This window comes from Malurus melanocephalus, unplaced genomic scaffold, assembly GCF_030028575.1.
Source record: "Malurus melanocephalus ecotype Western Australia unplaced genomic scaffold, MMel_1.1 scaffold_38, whole genome shotgun sequence".
NCBI lineage: Eukaryota > Metazoa > Chordata > Aves > Passeriformes > Maluridae > Malurus > Malurus melanocephalus.
The window spans coordinates 124,370-144,690 of record NW_026623270.1 but is presented as its reverse complement, the minus strand read 5'-3'; the positions used below and the strand labels follow the sequence as shown (position 1 = coordinate 144,690).

General features: G+C 37.5%; 1 protein-coding gene across 1 annotated transcript in view; it reads right to left on the bottom strand.

Moving 5' to 3' along the window:
* The window catches only part of LAMA2 (laminin subunit alpha 2), a gene marked incomplete at its 5' end in the record, with an annotated part of 156,271 nt that overhangs the window by 15,393 nt on the left and 120,557 nt on the right, over positions 1 to 20,321 (bottom strand). Inside the window, 9 exons of the mRNA XM_057364457.1 lie at positions 1,071 to 1,284; positions 2,099 to 2,275; positions 5,566 to 5,714; positions 7,027 to 7,245; positions 9,462 to 9,582; positions 13,811 to 13,949; positions 15,806 to 15,950; positions 17,458 to 17,620; positions 18,194 to 18,318. Coding sequence (XP_057220440.1) covers positions 1,071 to 1,284; positions 2,099 to 2,275; positions 5,566 to 5,714; positions 7,027 to 7,245; positions 9,462 to 9,582; positions 13,811 to 13,949; positions 15,806 to 15,950; positions 17,458 to 17,620; positions 18,194 to 18,318 — 1,452 coding nt within the window. The remainder of the gene's footprint in view (positions 1 to 1,070; positions 1,285 to 2,098; positions 2,276 to 5,565; positions 5,715 to 7,026; positions 7,246 to 9,461; positions 9,583 to 13,810; positions 13,950 to 15,805; positions 15,951 to 17,457; positions 17,621 to 18,193; positions 18,319 to 20,321) is intronic.

Sequence of the window (20,321 nt, the reverse complement as noted above, 5' to 3'; positions counted from 1 at the left end):
AATTGTGGGGCTTGGGACACAGTAATAACTGAGATGGAGCTTGCCTGTCTCGAACCCAAGGCTCCCATTTCCATGTGGTTTGGAGATTTCAGTAGTGCCTGACAAGTCCTTCTAGATAAAACTGTGCCATATATACCTGGCCAACAAAGACGGTCATGTATCTCAAATGTAATTACAGCTCTTAACTTCTCAAACTGTTTTATTGAAGTGTAAATTCCAGTAATGCAAATAGGCTCCTAACTGGGGAATGTGCAGGCTTTTCACACAGTTTTGAAAGCTCTCTGATACTGAACTACAGCCTGCATAAACCTGAGGGTTTGTATTCAGGTCTACCAAAATGCAAATAATTTTCCCCTCAATAATATCTTTTAGAGTATGTATTATACATTTTAATATTCAGATAGGTAAACATGGTTTGTGAACAAAAAAATGTTGCATCAACTTATAAAACTACTACACTTGAGAGAGTGAGAGAAGAAGTTTCTTCCCTAAATTTTGCTGTATAAGACTGCTTGCCACTATCTAGTGGTTMATTTCTGGGAGTTGTGCTCAATTTAGCAGTGACTGGAGTTTCATTTTGTAATTCTCCCGACTAAAGTTATGAAATAGCAATGGGGGAATTGCTGTATCAAATAGACCTCCTGGTTTATCTTTTTCTTCATCCTGTCACTGACATGGCTGTTATCATGCACATCTGAGAACAGCACAAGAAACATCATAATGAAATGGATTTCCTGTGGGAAGATTTCCCTTCCAATCCCAAGCAGATATTGCTTGGCTTACACCCTGAAGTGCAAGGGATTACAGCTAAGCACGCATGCCAAAGAGAATTCTAAAGCTATACCATTCTTTAAGTTACTGTTGTGATAATCCAAACAAACAACATCAACCACTTTTCCATTATCCACAGGTTTTACTGACCTGCAACAAGGTGTTCCTTTACAGTATCATGCTGAATTGTTACTATTTTTGTGGCAAAGTGCTTCATTATTCTTGATGAATAGCCTTTCAATTTTGTCTGGAAAAAGAAACTTTTCAAACTCTACTTGACTGAAGTGATTTATACTTACAAGTGCTGGCAATAGAGATGGTGTTGGAGGAGGAGAAGCAGGAGGAATTCTTGGCCTTTCTTTCTCCCCATTAGTGTCTGGTTCAGGCTGGACCAGAACTGTTGCACGAGTTGGTTTATCTTCATCCTCAGGTGGCCTAACTTCAGGTTCTAGCRTGGGACATCGGCCAATATCGGCATTTTCAAAGGACACGGGTTGGGCAAAGTCCATGGGGCTGAGAACACACAACAAGAGTGATGTCTGTTTTTACTTTTTCTGTCTTTTTACCACCCACTTATAAAGAACAGCTATATGCTACTGTGTAATTTCACTTCACAGGACATAAATGCCAGGACTCATCCCATCCTGTATAAGTAGGTACAGGAACAGAACTCATTAAACTAGAGTTGATAATGACCATTGGCTTTCCTTCCTCCAGTCAGTGCAGAGAGACAGATACCCTCTTTGGCAAACTTTACAGGCCTACATAACTTCAATGGTATTGCAGAGAAGTCCTTTACTCTGATGTGGAGTGATAAAATCCTAATTTAGGTACTTCAGGTATGTRAAAGAAAGATTTAGATGGAAACTTTCTATAGAGGTTTTATTTTATTCATTGTCTTTTCTTTTACTTAAATGTTCCTTCCAGATTACTGCACTTTCCACAAAGTAAATTGATTCCCATGGTGGTTCTGCAACTACTTCTTGACTTCTCTTGGAAGAATTTTGACTTCTCTTGGAAGTCAACCTTGCCTAAAAGAAAGTGTTATAGTAAATACCTATCGCTGGTGCACACCTTACAGCAGTGTTACCATTGAAATTCTCAGATTTCATGGATAAACAGTATTGGCTTGTCTGTAAAACAGCTCATTAATTGCCTATGAAGCATATATTGTAGACAAAAAAAGGAATAGCATATAAAGAAAACAGATTATATTCTAGGATCTGCTGCTAGTATGATTCATTACAACAATTAGCTTTCTTCTGGCAAACAAGGTCGTTAACCAGATCTCATTAACTGGACATTTGTCAGCRTCATTGAGACTTACGTGGCATTAATGACAAGATTCCATATACAGCCCTCAAATGGTGGTATGTTTCTGAGAGGTGCAGTCTGAAACTGAGYAGTAGTACCCCCCACAAAGAGTCTCTTAACAGAGATGGGCTGGTCTGATGGCAACCTCTGAGTCTGGACTTTGTCTTCATCGACTTGAACAGTGAACATCCTGTGAAAAAGATTTGAAAKAAATATTTATTTTACTCTGGCTATGGCTTCTATTGAAGTCACCCCTTTGCAGGCCCCAWTCCTACACCAGCTGCAACAATGAGCAACTCAAATTATGCAACTGGCAGCTCACATTAAATGCATATTAACCACKGGAGGGTTTTCAGCTGCTGCTCTGCTTCCTTGGTCATTTCTTGACACAGCCTGGCAAAAGTGTGCTGTTGAGGGGTGATAATGCCAGACTGTGGCTGCAAAGGAAGAAGTGGTTTGTGGTGTGGCACCGCTGGCATAGTAAGGGATGAGCTGTGATCGTGGATATAATCATCTGAGCTCAGCAGGATGGGAACAGCACGGAGTCACATTTTRTTTGGACTCCCTGTTTCCCTATTATCTTCTTGCTGGGGCACCACCACTGCTACCAACTGCTCTGACTGCAGGATCAACTGCAGACATATGGCACACTTTTGAAAGATCTGGTAGCTTTTTCTGGGGGAGATGGCAGAGTAGGAAAATTGCTGATTGTTCACCATGTACTGATACATGAGCTGTAATTCATTCCCATGATTATTCCACACAGCACAAGCCACAGACAAAGCAGTCCTATGGTTACTGTTAAGGCTGAAGAGAGGAAAGTAGGAGCCTCTGAAGCASAGCACCACTGCTGACCAATCAGTTTCTATCAAATAAACTCCTTTTTGTCAACTGTAAAATTATATGGAACTCCATTATTCTTTCTTAACTATAATTACAATTGCTAACAACTGTATATTGAAAATTTTTCTTGAAAAGAGGCCTGTTTTCAAATATAAAATGCTTGGCTTTGTTATTTACACACATCCTAGACAGAACTGGATAGTGACTTAAGCACCTGAATTYGTAACTGTAAAAATAAATAACTGCTCTAATACATGCAAATTTTCCAGTTTCCTCATAGTTTTGGATGGATTAATTTGGTCTGGAAAGAGTAAGAAATGTAATTTTTTWAAAGGGTTAGAGAAAGCAGGTATTAAAGGACTTCTCTTTCAGGACAATCCCTATGATATCTCCTAGACCCTTCAATAGTGGAAACAGGAGGAGAGAGATTTCTCTGGAGGGAGATCAGAGCAGAAGATGAATTTAGGTTCCATGAAGTGTCCCGGAGAGGACACTTCCCTTGTCTRCCTTCAGAGGAAGTGTAGGGAAATCAGACTGTTAGGACTTGAGTCATCCTTTGTGCTGCTGAATCTTAGCCATGGCTAACCACGGTAAACATTTTGGGGTCCAAGCAGAACCAAGCAATGATGTACATTAGTCTTCAACAGGACTGTATTTCTTAATTTTAKGGAAAATCATCTCTCTGCAGAGTTTTCACAGAATGTTCCTCACATTGGAAAAAATAAAGCTTGAGTTCATGATGAGCAGAGGAAGGTGATGTCATGTTGATTTTTTTCCTTTTTCTATATATGCCTTTCATATTTTCTGTATCTTTAGCACAAATATTTGTAGCTTTTATAGCCCAYTGTTGTAACTAAGTTCCGGTATTTTTCCAKGCAGAAAGACAAAACATTCTGAAAGCCTCCCAGCTGAGRGCCTGAAGCCCCTCTGCTATCTTAGTTCTCCATAGAAACCAAGGTTGAAACCAGCTCYTYGAGACATATTTTTGTAAACAGGGTTCAAGCCTCATCTGAGGGGGGGAATCCAGAAAGAACCAGAACTGGRGGAACATTATTTCATCTATTAAGCTTCTCCTTGGGGAATTTTTGCCAGATACRCTGATTTGCAAAGTCTATAAAAATTRTATAYATATCAYATGTYGTGTGCATCTTYGGCATTTTCCACCTTGACAAATTGTGCACCTAAGGATCCTTAWTRAAASAGATAACCCCTTTTTTATGCCCTTAACTGTGTCTGGCTCATAATTCTAGGRCCAGAGTAATAGACATCAAAGGGTTAACCTTAAGTTATGTCTTTTGACATCCATTTCAGGTTACTGAAACTTCAGAGTTCAGGCAATTCATTTTGCAACAAAGCTATTTTGAAAACACAGAGGTCTCATCTGARCAAGCATCATCACTGGATGGCATTGTAAAGCAATTTTGCCTTGATGTACTCTCACATGTATCCTCATAGGGTCAAGCTACTGTACTCGCTACAGCACTGCATAAAAGAACTTACTTTGTTGTTTAAGCTTTTTATTATCATCTGCATATCTGTGTTCTGTAACAGTGACACAAAACRTATTACAAAATGCACTCATCCATTTCCAAAATAACTTTTTCTTCCAAAGCATTCACGGTTTGTCTTTGATCTAGTCACCAAAGTAGAGGAGACTTATTGACTAGAGGCATTATTAACAAGAGCTTTTTTAACAATATAATAGAAATTCAGCCAGAAAATTATACAGAAAGGAAAGCAAATTACAGAGAGGACAGAAGGGCATCTCGGGACTAGACAGAAATGGTTGGTCAAGAAAGCTGCAGTGCTTTGGGGGTAAGAGGTGAAGTGGGTAAGTGCCTTTTGTAACACGCTGGATGTCACATCTTCCTGATTTCTTTTAACAAAGAGTGCACAGAACATTGTGCATAGTGCACCAATCCAATGAATGTCTGTATGGGATGTACTCATTTGTATGTTCAAATGTCTGTAATAAACCCTGCTTGGAACAAGAGCTAATAACACTGCCAGCCTGAGTCCTACACACTACAGCAGTGCTGTTTGTAATAATCTTCTGAATGGGGAAGTGTAATAAAAAGTTTTTTCTATGTCTGAGAAAGGACAAACAAATTCAAGTGAGATTCAGTGCCAAACAACATGCTCAGGTCTGCAAGGGCTTTTCCAGTCCAAGTAGGACTGTGTATTTTCAGTTTTATGATATTTAGCTGGGCACCACTGTGCCCAGCACGTGGCATCTTGAAAAGGCTACAAGCTGCTGYGCTGTTGCAGTTTAYRTCCTTTGAAAAGGTGTTTTTCTAMATGTCCTGAAAAGGTGATTTACTGCACCTCAGTAGAATTCCTCATCCACAGATTCTTTAATAAAATACATTTGCCAGGAATCAGAAAGTGAAAGATGCCAGTTCAGACAAATGTAGGTCTCTGGAGAAACAGGCTGACAGCCTAAGTAAGCATGTAAACCCAGCCCTTCAGAAAAACTACTGTCAGAAACTTATTTCTAAGAATTTCTGGGTAATGACGGAATTACACTAAATTCTTTTTGTCTCAGCAGAAGCATTTACACGGATTGCCAGAGCCATCAATACATTTGCTTGGTTGGATTAGCTGTACTGTGTGGTCTGTAGCACAGGTATTTGTTACCCTCTAGCTCGTTCTATCCTGATGGAATGTGCTCTGCCGTCRTGAAACTCGCCAGCCTCTGGTCTGATGGTGATCCTGTGGGGATCCCGCATCCCAGTGGAGAGATGCACCTCCAGCCGACCTCTGTTCAGGAACACAGCATAGTAGGCCTGCAAGGTACATGTTGGTGTAAAAAGTTAAGTTACATTTGGAAAGAAATTATTTCACTTAGTTTTATATTAGTGTCTCATTTTATTGTCTTACACTGGCTTTCAATTTGSTCACCACAGACAAGACACCRCTGTTTGAGTTCTGCTGCTGCTGCTACACTCAGATTCTGGCATTTTTATAACGAGAAAGGGGTAAAATGAGGTCATGCTGGAGAACATCAACAAAATGTTTTAACTCTCTATCTATTTTCAGGGAAGGATGGAGACTTCTGACCAACTATTCTTCTGATTTATATTATTACGAGACCTGCTCTTATCAGGCCCTGGAGTGCACTGATTTTGGCTTGAGTTCTTTGTTTGGAAGGCTGGCAAATAATGCCAGTAGTTACTCCAGCACCAATATCATATTGTGGCAGATTTCAGGATCTAAACTCCAGTTACTATAGCAATAAGTGGTCATGTTCACTTCTGTGACCTGAAGAGCTGGGAAATGATAAAGAAGCCCCTATCCTAAAGTTAATGTCACGTAGGTGAGCCATTACAATGTGCAGTCCCTGGTGCGTGTTACTCCAGGGCACTGAGAGCTCTCTTCCAAAAGAGGCAGAAAGGATAATAATGAAATATCATTTCCCAGAAGTCCTGAACAAAGAATGCATCAAAACATTCTGTTTATTGCTGTTGTAGTGTGTCTGGCAGGACTTTAATCAAGATTTAATCAAGACTTGAATAATTTCTAACAGCAATCACACTTTTACCACTCAGGCACTGCAGACCCTTACAGCGAATTTGTATTTTATGAGAGAGAAGGAGAARCCAGAGCACTCAAGTCTTAAATTCCACAGCAGTGATCCCAAACAAGGGGCTTATCTTACACTGTGTTCACCAGTTTTTTTTTATTCTTTTGGTCTTAGGGAAATTAGAAYGATCCTCATTTATGTCTCTATGAACAGGAATGAGGGAGTTTCCAAGCACTAATAGTGCATAAGTAGTCCTCAAAATGAGTGATGAACAGTATTCTCTMATATTTAGGTTTGGTTAAAAAACCCAACACAGAATATAACAAAAAAAACCAAATCTGCTGCTTAGCAACAAGCAATGGATGTCTTACTGTAAATCTGTAAGAGAAACAATTTCTCCAAGGCAAAAAACCCCAATTCTGAGCTTCTAGTAGATTCTTCACCAGATAAAGGGTAACATTAGAAATAATTTATTCCCAATTATAGAATTTTAATATCTGACAGTGTCTTGAAACAAACAGTGGAAGATCAGTAAAACTGTGGGTTTTCTTAATCTTTTGCCAGGTTCCTCATACCTGTCCTGTCTGCCTGCGCTTTCTCCTCAGAGGGGAAGCTTTCCTTGCAGAGTGCCTGCGCTTTCTCCTGGGGGGGACAATTGTGCCACTTGTGCCAAACAAGATGATCCCRGACTCATTCCTGGTGCTGAAGGAGAGGTTGATTTCTGTGCCCACATCAAAGGAGACAGGTTGCAGTTCCACAAAACCTGGCTTGGAGAAGCTAACTGTATGAATGTTCTGTAGGAAGAAGAGGACGGAAAAGTAAAAATAAAAACAAGAGAATGAACGCACGGGAAGATTCCTGAACTAAAATAAACTATGTAAATACAACTAGTGTGAAAAGATGGAAAAAAATAATGAACACTTAGCAATTTACTCCTTAAAGTGTTCTGCAAACACTAACTTACCCATTTACATCTGTTATCATTAGTGTATTTGTGGAACCCTGTCCTACAGGAAGCAAAGTTACAGCTCTATGTCGATATATCCTCTTAGATTAAAAAAAAAACTGCTCAAGGTTGGTTTTCTTTTATATAAATGTTTTCCATTTAGTTACTATAGCTGGATTTTGATTTTAAACCTATACATACAATGGGTAACAACAACCAATATGAATGCAAACTAGAATTTATTATTCATCAAATGTGCTGAGAAAATACTTTTCATTAATCAAGTCACTACTGCTTCACTAAGCACCATGGCTTTCTTGGTTACTCAGAGTCATAAATGAARCACTTGTTGCACTTGGCCCAACTCTTTGGATATTGGTAGTCATTAACACAATTTARAAGTAGAATATGTCATCAAATAATAAATCAGTGCATACTCCCAAAGATTTTCTATTCTCACTGCCAACCTGTGTATTCTTCCAGATGTGGAAGACCAGTCTATAGAAACACAGACTTTTTCTAAAGCAATGCACCATTTTTTCAGTATGGTAGAATTGTTTTAAGGTCTAGATATAAAWTGTTATGCCAGATAAAATCACTGCTGGTGGTGCTCACCTTTCTTTGAAATCTGAGGGCATTTAAATAATTGAACACATATCCAGTCTTTATCRTTTACTTTTGCTTCAATTCTTTTTAATTTTTCTACATATATTGTTTTGTACAACTAGAATTTTTTATTTATTTCCCCAACAAAAGGGTTAATCCAATTAGATTTCATACTCTGAGACCTCAAGTGTTAAAAAATAATGTGAAAAGCAAAGTACYTTCTAAGATTCATAGCAATAGAAGAAAATGAACACAACTATCCTTCTTTCCTGTTCCTGAAAGAATCTCCTATAAATCAAAACAAATATGAACCTCTCTATCAAATTTTTGCTGAAACCAAATCTGTAAGATTTAAGAGCATTTGAGCAATCTGCTTGTTTATGGTTTAGCTTTACCACAAACTGGAAATCTTAAAATATGGATCTCATAACAGATCTAGTCTAATATCCTGAGTTCTACTGTTTCATACTTTTTGCTCTGATGAAAACAGAGGTACAGAAGACAAACACAGCAAAATAGGGCCCTTGTCTTTATTGTGGTCTGGCCAAGTTCCACTTACTGTTCAAAGTAAATTTTTGATGTTTTGTAGTAAAAAAAATATTTGGAGAGCATCAGGTTAACAAAAATAATTTGGATTTACTGTAGTGGTATCTGACATGGAACACTAGATCTTCTATCTGCTTGTAAAACTATCTTAGATAGTACAGATTTCAAGGGAAGAAATACAAACTCTTTATTGGGAGATAGAGGTCACTGGAAGTATTTTTTTATATACGCAGATTTTTTTTTTCCCATGGAAAATTACTACATTCTCTCCAAAATTTCAGGTCAGATTCCTTGAATTCTATATGCACTGAAAGGTTGTTAATTGCAAGTAGAAATAATTGAAAATAAACAGGCCTGAGTTGCATTTAAAGCTAAAATAACAACACCAATTTTGCACATTCTGAGTGACTGGTAAGAAGTATGTCTTCCAGCTCAGTGGTAGCTCATGACAGTAAGTCATAAAACCTGAGGTTTTATGTAGCAAATGACTTTTATAATAACAATTAAAAAATAATTTAAATCCTTGGGGTTTATGTCTATCAATTTTTTTAGTTTTTGCAATGTTGTCAGTGCCTATCCTCATTAATGTCAGTAATTCCAATTTTAATCAGTTGAAACAAAGCTAAATCACTGCTAAGCAGTTCAGAAAATCCTACCCTTTAGGGATAAGGATATCACAAGTGGCCAGGGATACTGTGCAAGAAGTTAGGGTCTCAGAAACAGGTCTACTTGCTGATTAGAATTGTTCATCTGTCTTTCCTTTAAATGTAATTGTTTGGATTTTAAGAGTAGATTCCTGTCTAAGGAATAGACTATATACAATTAATCTATTATGCCATAAAATCAGAAAACAGAAAGTTTTGMTATACATTGATATAAATTAATGCCAAAATACATGGAAATTGGACTAACCTCTAGTGTGCATCCTTTGGTTAGACCAACAAAGTCAGGACTACTCAATATGTTATAAGGTGTCCTCGATATTTCAATGTCTTTGAGGCAACCTGTGTATTTCTCTAAGTTCACTTCAGGCCTGAAAAAAACATTTAGAAGTACAATGTGCTTTCAAAGATAGAGTTTAGGGAGAACAGTCGGCCAGACACACACACATACATACACTTTCAGATGCACAGATGCTTGATTTTTATTTTTATTTTAACTACACACATACACTGAAATGAATTCATGTTGCCTTCTACCATCTATCAGCACACATTGCACTCTGTCTTGCATCACTCAAAGGTGTAAAAGGAGGTTCATCTCATGTCCAACTGACACCAGTCCCCTTCTCATTTTTTTTTTTCATTTCTCAATATTTTTTGGTTGTTTGTTTTGTTTTTGGGGTTTTTTTTTGGTGTTTTTCCTTAAGTAAAGGAGTGCTATCACCTTTGGTGTTAAAATGCAGTGAGCTATGAAATAAGGAAATTATTGTTCCTTAGGCAAAGCAGAAAGATGCAACCTAGGAAATCATAACAGTGAGGAGAGACCTTAATTGGCAGACATTTTTCTTTCCTCTTTTTTGTATGATAGAGACAATGAAAGAGGAACTTTATCAGCATTTTGAAGATTTTGAATAAAGTTTTTACCAATACACTTTGGGAATGCAATCAGGGGGTCTGACATTTATTTTATATTTTGAGTATCTTTCTTATGAAAACTGCTGCTAAGAAAAATATTTTCTTAGGACACAGCAATACATCCGACTTTTTCAGGCAGTTAAACAAACAAAGCACTTGGGTTTGTTACAGAATGCCCACCCAAGACTGGAAAATATTGTAATGGAATTCAAGTCCCATGTTTGACTCATTAGCTGGCARATGAAAAGAAATGAAACACCCCGTGAAAATAACACCAAAGCTATCATRCTTGCTAACAAAAGTATGATTTCCCAGGCCTGGGAACACCAGAGTGAGACCATAACTGCTGGTAACACTTGAACCAGGCTTGACAGAAGAAAAGCCTTATAAGGTCACTTCAGAAAAAAAGCTGCCACTCATACCATGGAGAGTAAATYTCAACAGCAAAAAAAGCACTATTTAATTCACAAAAAATATTACCCATAAGCGTTTACTAGAATATCTGAATAGTATGAATAGCTGAAAGAGAGAAAAATTAACTTTGGAAATAAATAAGGAGTTAAAACTGAGATGGGGTGGGGAAGYGGGGAAGGAACAAACACTTCAGTTCCCTGRAAGGAAACAAAAAATRTTAAAGAATATTAATTACAAAATAAAACCATTTTACACAGATACTAATCAGCTGCATGTTTTGGCACTGAAAGCCATTCTTTGCATTATAGCCAACCTAGCAAGCGTGATGGCAAATTAGTACCCTCTGCATAAGTTAAAGCAAGCATCTGGTGTACTAAAATGATCCATATGCTGCTTTATTTGCAGTCAAGTAGCTTTGGTCACCTTTCATTTTTCTTTTTTAATTTTTCCTAGCTCTTCTCTGGTTCCTTTACGGACTTATCTTCCCAGTGAAAAAACAGTTTTGCTGTTATCATTGTCAGTGGTGCCCACATGTCTAGACATGTTTGCCATCTAGAAACCATTCCTGCTCCAATCCTTTCCTGCCTTGTCCAGTGTCAGACTGTCCTCATCCTGTCCTGCTGCAAGAAGCTGCTGTTACCTTGCAGTTCCCAACCCATATCACAGAATCACAGAATGGGCAAGGCTGGAAGRGACCASCRTGGGTCATCTGGCTCAACCTCTTTGCAACCACTGAACACTTTCTTAATGTTTTCTTAAGAGTTCTTTTTTCCCTTTTTCCCTTCCAAAAGATTCCAAACAATGCCCAAATTCACTAAGATCTTGCATTATTCTTTGTTTTTTGGTTTTTTTGGTTGGTTTTTATTTTTGCCAAGATAGGGCCAATTTTAAGGGAAAACAAACAGCAATTTCTGGAGCTTGGGAGGAAATCATCTTTCTGAGGATCAGGGCAGGGGAATGGGGATGAAGTTGTATTTTTCCAATTCAAGCCAGGAATAAGGCTGCAAAACAAAGTGAAGTTCAGTTCATATCTGAGCATACCAAAGCAAAAGCAATGGATACAAAGAGCTGCAAACTGAAAATGCAGTCATAAATAGGTGACCTCCACTCTCTCCCCTCGTTGTCCTGTTTTTATGAGAAGTGGCAAATTTCACAAAAATCTCCACCTTGCTTTCATGCTCTCCTCAGTAACTCCTTCACTGCCTCCAATCACAGCACTCCTCACCTCACATGGGACTACACCGCTCTTACAACCTGAGGCTGGAGCCAAAGTCAGCCCCAGAGCTGGCTGGAGCTCTGCCTCCGAGGTGTTCCGGTGTCACAAGCAAAACACAGCTGAAGTAAAGCAGCTGCGTGAGGAAAACAGAAGGTGCTCATGTAGGTGTGCACAGAGTGTGGTGTGCTGGTGGTGAGCACTTGGGAGCAGCTTTAAGCTGTGGCAGGAGCAGCTCTAAGATGAATTCTAAGCTGAACTAAGAGCCTGAGCGTAGCAGCTGCTCTAAACATTGYTGCTGCTGCGGTGTCACCCGTGCTTTCAAGCTGCACTTACTAGACACATGCAAGTCATGCAAATAATCTGTTTTTACCTTGCTTTCATACTGGGGGGAGAAAGAAAGACAAAAAAGAGAAAACAACAAAATTGCATTAATTACAGCAAATGGTGCTTCTTGTATTGTTCTGTGGTACTTATTAGCGAGGTTCAACCACCATTTACAAACAACATATAATACAGAGAAGACTCTATGTACACTATCAGGTTATAACAACAGGTTTACTCTGCAAACAGCTACCTTAAAATATAATTCATCAGAGGGCTTTTGTAACTTGATACTATACTTGGTCATGAGCAAAAGCAAACCATGTAAAAGAATGTGGCAGAACTGACATGACCTGGTAATTACAAAGTCATGGATACCTCAGTCTCTATTGTTTGCAGKAGCTCAGCTTTGCCCTAATCCCCCTTTCACTACTTTTGATTCTAATGTACCATAACATTAATCTTGCCTCAGGCACTGATGAATCGTGGCTGTAGGCAAAATGGTTACCACAGGTCAAAGTAGATGTGGTACACTGATTTTCTGGGCAACCACAAAGGAAGTGGAAGATAATTGCTCTGGACATTTTGTTATGCCCTGGTGTGATTTCACAATTACATAATACAATGTTATCAATGTTATATTTCATGAGTAAAATAGATCTTAGATCTTTCACTGCTGGGTGATTTGACATCAAAGGTCAATTATTATCCTAATAAATTAACAAATACGTCCATTCTTTTAGTTGCAGAAGAGTCTGTGGATTAAACACAACAGCTCCTTGTGCACAAGACCACTTCAAGGCTCTCATTACGCCATGTAGTTAAAGCTGACATAGATTAATGGGCTTGTTTCTGKGCTGCTCATCTGTTCATTGTGGCGCAGAATACTCTTGTTCTTGTCATTGCAAAACTGCTGAATATTCATTTAAACTTCAAGTAAGTTTTTTGGTCTATTTAAAGGCATGTAATAAAGTCACTAAACTCAAGTATCTGTTAGCCCGTTTCTTCAGTTTGAGCTGAAGTTACATTTATGAATATTACTATGCAATACTTAACAAATAATTACTGGGAATTTTATTTGTGTAAGAAATTCAGGATCAGACTTCTGAAGGGAAAAGGTTGTCATACTTCATTGTACTCACATTAAATATATCAAGAGTATCATATCATATACTTTGAGTTATCAATACAGGAAGAATTTTAACTAAGGAGACCTAGAACTAATAACTACAAATAACTTTGAATTACATCTAAGCAAACTATTTTAATACATATTTAAAGTATACTGACACCGATTATGCAAAAACATAAATACCCATGAAACAGTAATCCCATGAGGTGTAGTTTGTAGGTCAATTTTTCTACTCATGCACAAAGTAAACACTTGTCCTTAATTTCGTGGAGGTATGGAGCCAGTTCTCTGAATCTGCTGCCACAAATTTTATACATCAAATAAATAACTAAATAAATACTTAAAAAGTCAGCTACATCATGGCTCTTGCAGAGGATCAGAAAGATGCACTGCACTGCAAGTGTTATTTCCATTGTATCTGTGTAAGGTGAATACGTAACATATGCAAGTAAAGCACTATTCTGCTGTGGCAGTACAGGGTACACTGGAAATCACCATTTGCTTACTGCAAGTGAACTTGAGAAATAAATGCAGAGAATAAAATTACATTGTATTTACATCCCCTCACCAAGATTAAAGAAATTGGTTTGAGCCACTTTACCTTAGATTTCTCAGGGTTGGCAATCCCCCAAAATATATTTTCTCATGCCCTTTTAAATTGAGTCCAAAGTGGCTGCCTGCAGAAGTTGTTGCTATGGTCTCCTCTTCATTGGTGTCTATGTCTACAATCGATATGTTGGCTAAAAGACATTTGGGATTAGTTACAAAATATCARTCATGAACAATGATGTCTTCATGTAAGAATCCAACAGAGAAATACTTGTAGGGTTAGCAGGTGAGGGAAGAAGCAAAGAGGGCTGTATTTTGCAATTAAGATACTGGATTTCCACATTGTCAGTTATGGGCAGGGGAAGAAAGCTGCTCTTTCCTCTGTTTCCATAACAACTTGAAAAGCTATGGCTTTATTTCGCTTTATTTTTATATATTCTCTAAACCTGTTTCAGTTTGGTGCCTTCTTTATGTCCCTGTAATCTGGTGCTAACACATCAGCACAAAGTCATGACAAGAGATCGTTTTACATTTAATTTGTGATCTCAGTCCARAGATTGCCACTTGAGCAGGGTKTTTTAGTRTAAAAGTTTGTTAAGCATTGTCATTACATGCCTTAGAGATYGGTGATCAGTCACTCTAAACCATTTTCAAACCCAAAGCAGTCAGTTGCTGTCATGTCTCATCTCAGTCTGGAATTAGTGATGTGCTACACACAGCCATCACATTTAGGTGCTCGTTCCATATATATTTTTAATATATGGATTAGTACAGAATATAAGGTTCAATAAAAGACATAAGACTCAGTGAAAATGCTGAGCAGGCCCTAAGATAGAAAGAGGTGTTCTACCCATAGGGATGAAAAGGAAGGGTTTCTTTCCTTCCTTGAGAATTGAATAAGGACAGGCTTTCTGCTACACCTTATCAAAACCAGATTAATTTCCCTTTCATTTCTATATCTGTATTTTCTTTATAAACACATGATGTTTGAATGCTATTGAACAATTACAATTAAATGACATTTAATTTATTTTATTATTATATTTATTATATTTATTTTATTATTATTTATTAATTTATTTTATCTTAATACCTCCTGGGTTAAGTATGAACTAAAATGACTGGCTAGGAGTAAGGCATTCCTCCTCTAAAGGTGCAGAAAAACTGCATCTCTAAATTATTTTGGCCACTGTCCCAACTCCCAAGCCTACTTGAGCCAAATGACAAGGGAGAGAGACTGTGTATGAGGTGTGAGGGCCAGGTAGAGAGCTGGCACTGCACGGGGTAGAGGAATGTGTTTAGGGGCTTGTGGTGACCCTGAAGATTCAGAATGCARTAAAAATTCAAACTGCAAAAGCACAGAATATGTCACAATTACCATAAATAAAATTAATTCGGCTCAGGTAAGATCCTACCAGCCCTATAACCAGATTACAAAATACAAAAAGGGTAGCATGACAACCACCATTCTTTGTGATCTTATCAGATGCCACCACTTTACATTTTGTGCCTGTAACAGGTTAAAGAATTAGTAGAACTTCTGGACATGTTCCATGCAGATTCTGTTCAYGGCACACATCATTAGGGAAGATAAAGTAGTCGTTTTTGTCTAGAGATATACTGCACTGTCAGAACTAAAGTCACTGCTTTTTTTTAAGCACTTTGGTATATGCTGAACATGAGAGGATTGTACAGCAAGAAAGCTATCACTGTCCCAACAAAAATCTCAGAAGTGTGTTTCATGAGTTGCAACAACACCAGGGAACTGATGAAAAGGCTTCTTTTTTCCCCACTCAGAAGAATTTTAGAATGCAATTTATGCAACCTTATAAAAGAATTATGCCTGAAAAATACGCTACCTGTTCATAAAGGCCTGTTTGACAGTGCAACTGCTCACCTGCAACTCAACACATCCATAATCTAAACAAAAGAAGCTGCTAGATCACTAGAACTTATAATTCCCATAGCATCATCTCTGTGATTAGATGGTTAGCTGTATTGCACAGGTAACTGGAAAAGCTCTAGTGCTGACACCACAGGAACTTACCTTGCTTTTGAATTCTTGACAGGGTGAAAGATTTCCATCTGCCATCATTATGATTTTGGTTGCTGATAACTGAAGCTGTACCTGAACCCAGGTCATAGCTGACTTTTATTCGTCCACCACTGAGTTCTACACTCATGAAGTCCTTCTGTTAATGAAAAGGATTAGATACACTATTACAATTCTTGTTCATTTTGGCAAGTGGCATAAGACATTAAATAAACACTTTCTAATTATGGGGGAAAACAAAWTTTTTTTTAAGCTTTAAAAAAACCCCTACAACTTATGCATTTACAACTCAGGACCCTCATGTACAAAGTCTGAAGCCAAGTTTTTTTTTTCCTTTTTATTCTCTTCTGGATTGCTAATTTAGTTGTAATTTTGCTAGCATTTTAGCTGGAGTTTTGATGACATAGCTGTACTTTTATTTTCTTAGATTGAAGATAAAAATAGATAATAATTACCTGAAACTAATACTCAGTTTTGAGTATATGTTTGTACTATAGCTAGTGTATTTATTACATACCTYAGCTAGACTTAAACTTACAAGGTAGAAAACAAAAATAGTAATGATGGCAATCTGGGACTGGGACAGTATCATAAGAGACAAAATATATCATGGATCAGTTGCCTAAAATATATCAGGGATCAGTTGCCTATGTTTTTCAGAATTCAAATAAATAATTTTTTGTAGAAAAATACATAGATTAATAATAATTATACAAAATCTAAAATAATTACATTAATTATACTTAAAATATTCAATTATAAAAGTTCATTAAAAAACTACATAACTACTTCATTATCATAATAAAATTCTAGCTTTTGCTATAGTTAGTCAGAAGGAGCACCCTTCTCCTTGATAATTCCAGCTATTTTGATAATTCTTTTCAAAATACAGGAATCTGAAATAAGACTGATTTATACAAACACATTTTTTAAAAAATAGTGGGTGCTCAGTAATTCTTCAAGACATCATTGAAAACTACTGTCCATAATTTATGGTCCATATGAAGAAGCTAAGGGAAGGACTCTGCTCCCTGTCAGTCATGCAAATTAATCTGGATCAGAGATGCTGAAGATGAGTTATTCAGATTTGGACAGGTGTCTTTATAAAAAATTTCTGCCTTCTCTTCACACACATTTGATACAATGTGTGAATGAAAACCTTGAACAACTTTAAACTAATGTTTCTATTCTCTTAGCTGTAGGAGGAACCATTTGCAGATCTTGGAAAAACATGATCACTATTATATTTCATTCATTGCATATGAATTATCCTACTCACATAAAACATAAGCATTTTCTTTTTATTAGTGGGATATCTACATAAGACTCATCTCATAGACAAACACAACTTAAAATGTCAACACAAATGAACATTTGGGATAAAGGAAAATTAGCTAATAATTTCAGAAAAGCTGGAATTCTCCCCAGACTAACATAATGATCCCCATTCATTAAACATAAGGTAGTCAACCTCCACACTGCACACTGTCTTTGCTTGGCCAGCAGTAAAGCATCACACCATGTAACATCACACCAGGACTGTGGTACACAAAAAATACAAGTTGTTTTCATGTTCTGATGAATTAATTCACTGCAAAGATGGCATGAAACCTGCAAGGAGCATAGAGTTAGCTGGCTGTTCTTACCAAATCATCAGTAGCAAGATACATCAGCAGGGCATTTGAGGAGAAGGTTCTGAACTTGAACATGACTGTGGAAATRTTGGGGTTCCAGCGGATTGGGCGGCTCACCATGGCATAGCTGTCACCATCAAACTGCACTGTCCCTTCACTGTCTGCCACCTGTGGGCTGAAAAGGGACAATTCCAACCATTATCCTTTCCCATGTGAAGTTATAAGAAAAAAGTGCAGGGCTAAGGAAGTGTGGGGTCACCTCCTGGGAGTCTTCCTGAACTTGGTTTGCTTATCAAACCTCCCACTGACAGGGACAGGATTTCCCATTCTATTTCAACAATGTGAAAACTTTCTTCTTGTGGGGTCTCAGCTCACTACCCTGGTGGCTGTGAAAGCCACCTTGAGGCACAGGACTCTGCTCCTTGCCATGTAAGAAATGCAGGCACCCACAYCCCAGCTGCTCATGAGCCACACCCAGTCCCACTGTGGTTCTCATGCTCTGACTGTTTCTGGTTAGTGGCTGTCAGGAGCCCTTTTAGCACATCCCTATTGCACCATCTCAATTCTGATAATGCTCTGACCCCATTTACAACCCAGACCAGCTGTGTCCTCTCTTGGTGTAATTGCAGCGTAACTTCTGCTGCATTCGCACTGGAACTTGATGGTTACTGGGGAAATTCCTGCTGTATCTGCTGAATATCATGTCATTCCCTAAAGAAGTACAAGGAACAGTCAGCTCTTTACCTACCTGACGGCACACCCTTTGCAGTCGCCTTCAATATCCCTGAAATTCCAGAGTCCTATGGGTTTGCTGTCTAGAAAGGTTTCACCCATGCAGCCAGTGAAGGTGGTGACTCTTACAGCATCTGACTTCTGCAACAGGAAACACAAACTTCCTTAGAATTGGATTAAAMGTGATCTACTGCATCTGAAAATATAACTGTTACAAAAATAATAAAAATAAATGCCATATATAGTACCATATAAAATAATTTCAAAACCCACCATAAGATGCTTTTTAATATTTTAGATATGACAAGCCTTCCTATAGAACAATTGATCAGTGATAATGTGATCTAAGCTTTGTGTCAATTGGGAAGGCTTAGGCAGAACAAGTCCTGAAGAAGAAGGAGCTGCTCTGGTTTCACGGTCAGTTTTTCTGTCTGCTCAGAGAGCTGCCTGCTCTCAACTGCCCAAGGCCTAGCTGTGTTTTCATTTAACACTTTCTAGAAAGGACTATGAGCCATCTTGTCCACAACACAATATGCAAAGTGTTTCTCTTGTAATGCTCAAAATCCTGGAAACTGAGCAGACTGTCCAAGCCAAAAGACTGAGAACCCAAGTGTTACACCTGTACAGCTCATGCTGAATTTTGAATGCAGAAAGAAGTGCAGATGGCAAGGCAATTAAAACACATGTCCCATCAAAACTCATTAAGCYAGGGTCATGCACATAGAGTAATGCTCCTTAGATCATAACATGGTACCATGATGAAGGTGGTAATAATTCACAGTACATAGAGTACTCAGCTCAAAATTATTCTTCTAAAAATACCGTGATTCATTTAAATTTCAGTTCATCAATATGAGCTGATTAAAAATCTATATACTTAGCTATTTGAGATAGACAAACACCTGCTGTTTTTACAGCAATTACAAATATTAAGATCTTGCAAGAGAATATGGAGAAGTGTAATTTGAAAATACTCAAGGAAAAGTATGACTCAAAAGACTTAATGTGATACTGATATTTCCCAGAGTAATTGGAAAGGTTTTAATTAGCAACAAGGATGAACTTAATGTCACTTCTAAGAAATTCATGACATCTAAGTATCATAGTCGACAAGCAAGATGAAAGATGTTTTTAAAAAGTGAAAATGAACTTTCTTTTTGAATACCCTACAGAGATGGATGTAGAAAGGGATAAGGACAATATCGTAGGACAAATCTAAAGCACTCCAAACCCCAATAATATGAAAAAGCAGATTTCTCAAAGACTGAAGATATATTAGTCATCTTCATTAAATGTCCAAAGAGCTGCATAGTTTTAGAAAAGTCTTCATTAAGGTCTTCATTTCGAGAACCTTACAACTGTACCACATGATGACAGAAATTAACTGAAGTTATATTTTAATTCAGAGATTGTATTTGAACAAAACAAATCTGACAGTGTTTAAAATTGTAAATTGCGAATATACCAGCCCTAYCAAATTTACAACACACTCCCTTCCTATTGCTGCCCTTGCCTTTACCTACCTGGAGAAAAAAAGAATTCAGGAAGATTTTCCTGGCTAAGACAAAAAAAAATASAGAGTTCTTCAGATTATATTTGGASAACTCTTACTGAGGTTGAAAGGAGCTGTTCTGGCATCAGAGTTTTACACTTCCATTTTTTTGCATATTGTTTAACACTTGAGGACATATGCAATCTTTAGAGTAAAAGAGGTTCARTGAGTTCACTATTTGGAAAGGTCTAAATTTTAGCTTCTTTTCAAATGCTAAAATCCTGATCAGGAACAAAATACTTATTTTAAATTGTTTTGTAAAGAATTGGAAAATAAGTGCTAATTAACTTATATTGGAGAACATTTTAAAAACAGATTTCCATCTATTGTATTTGGTAGAAATATTCTATTAATCTCATGATATTTAGCATGGCAGAAGAAGTCACCAGAAAAATGAACAGACAAAAAGAAGAGAAAAGAGATCAGGGCTATGATGTAGATAGCAATTAAAAAGATGGGTAGTACAGGGGAGGAAACTGGAACAAAAATGAAGAAAATAAAGCAGAAACACCAAAAGCAGACTGCAAAGGAGGAAGTGATACTGTGGTTACATGACAAAGGAAAAACCTCAAATGCAAAGGAGAATGTATGT